The 5,429-nt window shown below is 55.1% G+C and overlaps 2 protein-coding genes across 2 annotated transcripts; one reads left to right on the top strand and one right to left on the bottom strand.

The window, feature by feature from the left end:
- Nucleotides 1-65: 65 nt before the first annotated feature.
- On the bottom strand, nt 66-549 carry H257_18386 (hypothetical protein; the record flags this gene model as incomplete). The annotated part of the gene is made up of 2 exons (XM_009847428.1): nt 66-117; nt 179-549. 2 exons carry the CDS (start codon nt 547-549, stop codon nt 66-68), a joined length of 423 nt encoding a protein of 140 aa, XP_009845730.1.
- Nucleotides 550-3,503: 2,954 nt separating this feature from the next.
- Nucleotides 3,504-4,434, top strand: H257_18385 (hypothetical protein; the record flags this gene model as incomplete). Its single annotated transcript, XM_009847427.1, has 3 exons — nt 3,504-3,579; nt 3,910-4,164; nt 4,226-4,434. 3 exons carry the CDS (start codon nt 3,504-3,506, stop codon nt 4,432-4,434), a joined length of 540 nt encoding a protein of 179 aa, XP_009845729.1.
- Nucleotides 4,435-5,429: the final 995 nt, after the last annotated feature.

Here is a 5,429-nt window from a genome sequence, read left to right as displayed (position 1 = left end):
GTCGATGCGGGAGTGCCAGCGTTGTATGTCGTAGAGTAGGCTAACACGGTGGTTGCTAACAGCCATCAGGCAGGGTGCGTGTGTTCCCCCATGTGCAGGTGTCCATAGTTGTGTGGCCTTGTGGGCTGGTAAGTCAGAGTCGGCAATGATGAGGAAGTCGAGCGCATTGGCTCGGAACCACGTGGCCAGTTCGGCGCTCAATTTACCATACGTGTTTTTATTGATGTTGGTCGCCGCGATACGCAGGCTATCTACCCGCAGGTCCAGGGTCGGGGTTGAGCCCGCGTCTCCGATGTAGGCCTCACCCTCTAGGGTTTCCCTCCGGAGGACGTTGTCCCGTTGGATGCGAGCTGTGTGCATGCCCGGGAGGGGAGGGGGAGACGCTGGATCCGCCAGGAGCGGCGGCGGCGTCGCCGGGGCGTGGGAGTGGGGGGGAGGTCGTGGGGGGCTGGTGTAGGTCGTCCGCGATGCGGTGGTCGAGTTGTTCGGAGTTATTGGAGTCGTCTGAGGAGGGAGGGTCACGTAGGTGGTCGAAAGGATACGCAGCATGTAGGGGTTGCACTGAGTGTGCCAGTTGGCGTACAGAGAGAAAATTGGAGTCCGGTTGGGTGGCAGCGGCCATGGGTACGGAGCAAGTGGACCACAGCAGAAAGCTCATGAACCACCAGAGTACAGACCAGGGACGTTGCCGGGGTGTCGTTGGTCTGACCCGATACCCCGAGGTTAGTTTGACTCTATAGTGTCTTTTGGGTCTGTCCCCATGGAGTCATCGTGTCCGGCTGGCTGGTTAAGTGGAACGGGACCATCAGGGGCGGGGGGAGAGGGCGTTAGCGTAGGCTGGGCGGGGTACGCGGCTGGTAGTCTGGTCGCAGGGGTGCCGAGGGTGGCGAGGCCCGCGAGTTGGGAGAGGAGACGCTCTGCATGGCCTGCATAAGTGTGCGTAGGCTGGATTCGATGAAGGGGAGGCGTTCGGCCATTGCCTCTTGGTGGGTGCCTTGTTGGGTGATGGTGGTTTGCAGGCGGTTTTGCGCTTCCGTCAACTTGCGTTGGTCCTCGGATTGTTGGTGTTCAGCAGCCTCACGGAGGCGGCGTTCTTCTAGGAGTCGTGCATCGAGGGTGGTGAAGGCTGCACTGGTGGCAGATTCGAAGGCTGTGAGGGCCTCCTTATCCGCGCGGAGGGTATCAACTTCCTGCTGGAGTGGGCCTGTGGCCAGGACGATACGGTGGTCCACGTATTTGGAGAGTTCCCGTCGGAGGTGTGGGACGAGGTCCGTAGTCGGGGCTGATGCGTGCAACGGTTGTTGGTGAGGGGGGTATTGCCAGGATTGGGGGTTGTGGCTGACCGTGGTGGAGTGTTGTGAGACTGATCGTCCTGCACGCGTGTACACACTCTGACTGCGCGAACGTGCTCCCGTACTCTTGGGGCCACGGGGAGTGGATTTATGTCGCGATTTGCTGCGTGCCCGATCGTGGGGGTCCAGGTAGGTGAAGCGATCGCATGGTTTGCCCTGGTGATCCAGGCGGCCACAGTCCGGACATTGCAGTGCCACCGCCGTGGTACGTGTGCGTCCCATGAGTACGTGGAGCTGGACGGCTATATTTCGTACGTAGAGACGGGTGGTCCCATGTGGGCCTGAGGCGTCCAGAGGAAGGCTGCCGGTGAGGGGGAGTCAAAAGTGAGGGTTGCGTAGTCGTCGATAATGTCCACATCAGGTGAGGGAAGCTGGGAGCCATGCAGTACCTCCAGGATGTCCGCAGGAGTGGTAAGTGTAGGTAGAGGGCCGATGCGAACTTTGGTGGCCACAAGTTTGGTTGCACTGAGGGACAAGGGGTGGAAGAAAGTGGATGAGGGGTTGTCCCAGCTGAGGTCACGCAGTGGGTGTAGCTTCATCGAGGGAGGAACCTGGTCCAGGCGGTTTGTTCCCGCAGCATGCAGACGGTAGTTGGCATAGACTGTTTCGGCCATGGTTTGGCTGGGGAAGACTAGTCGGAAGCGGTAGTTGCCCTCTGTGGGCCAGTTTACACACCCAATGGCCGCCCAATGATCCCGTGGCCCTTGACATACGTGAGTAGCTCTGGACAATGGCATCGGTGGCCCCAAGGGCGCGGAGGGCACACAGTATGTCAGCAGGAGCTAGTTTAGACCGGTTGCGGTATTCCAGCTGGTGGTAGGAGAGCCCGTTGCTGAGGACTCCAGCATACTGGTAAAGCATTACGACAGAGATGTCCCGGAGGAATAGGTATCCACGTCGTGGGGCTGCCCAGGCTAGGGCGGTGCGTTGAATGGGGGTCCCCAGGAGCTGCTGCCCGTGTTCACTGAGCCCGCCGTGGAAGGTGAGCCCGAACCGTTCCTCGCAGATTGTCTCGATTTCTTTCCTGAAGTTGACGATGCTGAGTGGGTTGTCAGGCTGCTGGAGCGACGGATTGATAGAGAACTGGATCCTAACCATGGTCTCGGAGAAGTGTTGCTCGATATCCGTAATCTCCGCGGGAGTAAACCCTTGGAAGAGGTGTGCCTTGCGTTCCCAGTACATGGTCATTGTGCGGTATAGGATCGGTTGTCCTTCATCGCAGAGGTTGCGTAGACCTGGAAATTGGAGGACAGTGTTGGCATCATATTCGTCAAGGTCTTCCTCGTGTGAGGGTGGGTCGGTGGAGTCCTGCGAGTGCTGTGTAGGGTCGGGTGGACCTGGCTGGTAGGACGGGGTAGGCGGGTAGAGCATAGCTTGGTGGCGTTTGGATGGTGGTATCGTGAAGGAGGGGTGAGCAAGGTTCAGTCTGGATCAACTTCGGAGTGTGGGCGTTTGGTAGAGGGGTGGGTAACTGACTTGGTGGATGAGGTGGCCCGGTACGCGGCCTGTCTTATGGTTTCCATTGGCTGGACAGAGGCCAGTCCCAGTGGGGTGGGATGCTGGTCCGAATCTTGTACCAAGGTTACCGTTGGTCCGGTGGGTTGTGGGTGTGGTAATGTCCAGGTGTCCGAGGATGGTGGTGGGCTGGAGGGAGGCGTGGTCGAGCGTGGGTGCATGGGAGATGTGCTTGGTTGTGCAATGTGCCTATGGTGGAGACGGCTCAAGGATCGGTCCGGCGGAATTTGTTGCTGAACAGTGCCAGATGGTCCTGGTGATGGGTGAGGTAATGGGGCTGCTGGGAGTGGGACGTTTGTGCGATTGTGTGCCCCGGGGTGACGCAAAACCCTGGTGAGACATGGGACTGATGAGGTGGCGCGAAAACTCGTGGGCCATAGTGTGGTGCATCTGGGTGTTGTGGGGTCTGCAGTGCGGTTAGTTGTTAGCAGCCTGGCAGTAGTCGAAGGAGGTGGAGAGACAGTGGTAGGGGATGGTGTGAGACTGCTGGTCGGTATTGTGGTGGCATGGGTAGGAAGGGGATGTGCTGGAGTAGTGGGATGATGACGGGGAGCATGGGTGGCGAGTGCAGTATTGGGTGCACTGGCAAGGAGTGGCTGTGGTGGTTGGGGATGGAGAGTTTCTCGCGCGAGGTCCATGGGTCCTGTTGTGTTATCGGGGTTCTGTGTACATTGCCATGCCGCGGGGAGCGAGCTTTGCGTGGAGGAGCTGCGTATGGTCTTGGTGGAGTTAGGTGTGGTTGGCTTGGTAGTGTACGGGGCTGGGCTGTGGGCGGAAGTGGAGGGCAGGGCCTGAGGTGGGGTAGTGGGCGGGGATGGCTTGCGAGCAGGTCAGGGACGGATGGGTATATCATCCTCAGAGAGGTATTGGGTTGGAGTTCCCGTGTGGTTGGCCTGAGTGTTGCTCAGCCTGGATGGACGGAGTTAGCGTGTGAAAGGCCGCGTGGCGGCGCGAGTTGCCTGGATGCGATCCTGTCGGGCCAGGAATTTGTCGGCAGCTAATTTGGAACGTAGCTGGCGTGGGGTTAGTGGTGTGGGTGCAGGGGGCTGGTTCGTGTCGGGTTCCAAATCCGGGTCGGAGGAGGATGAAGGGAGCGGAGCGCGTATTGTGCCGGTAGCTGGCACGAGGGTGGGCGTGGGTATCCCGTTTCGGGTAACGAGTACTCTAACCATGGGGGTTGTCGTTGTCTCGGGCGTAGCTAGGGCTGGTGGCCGTCCTGGGTCCGGCGGGGGAGGGGTCATGGTCGTGTCGGTGGGATGTGTGAGTTGTTTTTTGGGGCGCCGCGACCCACTTGTGGGTTACCAGGTATATTTGGGAATGGTACGGTGTCGCATGTGATTTTGTTGGCAGTGAGGTAGGCAAGAGTTTTATCGGCAGCCCAGCGGCCGGTGGGTGTAAAGGCGAGTGTATCGCTTGTCCCAGACATCACACGCGATGGAGTGGTGCCGTTGAGGACGAAGCCAAGCCGTGGGGACTGGACTTGGCGGACGTGGCGACGGCGGACAACCGACAAGCGCGGTTTCGCCAGTATGCAATGGCATTAGCAAGGGCCGTGTATAATATGTAATTTAGAACGACAATATTGGTTCGCCTGGCTTTGATATATGCACTGCTTTACGGCGGCTGTCCATGCGAAATCTAGTCCATTTATTAAGTTTAAAAGAAAATTAGTTTTTTGAAAATTTATATTTTTTAATTTGGATCATAAAAAAAGAAAATTTATTGATTTTTGGCAATTTATATTCAATTTTATCTACAATTTTACTTATCATATATTTTTGTAGAAAATAGTTATTCTATATATTTTATAAAAAACAAGTCTTTTTTATGGTAGCGCAACATTCTGTTAGGTTTAAAAATGTCTTTTTTCGTTGTTTTATTTGTTTTGGGTAGAGCTACATATATTACCTAGATATCGTTATGATCAATTAATGCGTTTAGGTTGGAAACCTTTAATATATGAACCATAATATAAACCCCTAAACATATAAAAAATATTTCGGTTGTAATATCTCTACCAGTTATTCCAAAACTATCAATATTACGAATTTCATTAGAAAAACGTACAGTGTAGGGTTTTCAAGTAAGCAAAGCACTCCTGTTCTGTCCAAGATGAACCGTCAAAATGTGACGCGGTTGAGGCAAATGATCATCCTCGACAAGATTATCTTTTCCCGTGTCGAAAAAATAATGTATTTCTGCGCCTGCCGCATAGAGTTTATAGCCATTTATCTTTCGTGACAGAATCATCTTGTGTATATAGTAGAAGTATCTTTTTTGCTTGTGGTGTGTGCGCGTTAGTGGAGCTGCAACTCCACTGACGTACTGTATATATCGGCTTCCGGATGTGCTCTGTAGAGCGAATAATGGTGTCTGAAATCATCAGGGACCATTCAGTGCTCGGCGTCGAAGGCCATTAGCACACCAGCGAGTCTATCATGTGCCTTGTACGAATGGTTGGCCACTCCTACAACGGTGTTCTAAAACAGGTCGAAACCTGTCGACGCAACTATGACTGTGTCGTCGACTGGCCCAGGATCAGGTAGGCAGAGCCGAGCTATT

Source organism: Aphanomyces astaci (assembly GCF_000520075.1).
Source record: "Aphanomyces astaci strain APO3 unplaced genomic scaffold supercont1.159, whole genome shotgun sequence".
Lineage (NCBI taxonomy): Eukaryota > Oomycota > Saprolegniomycetes > Saprolegniales > Verrucalvaceae > Aphanomyces > Aphanomyces astaci.
Note: the sequence above shows the minus strand (reverse complement) of the source record. Positions and strands in the feature narration are given on the sequence as shown.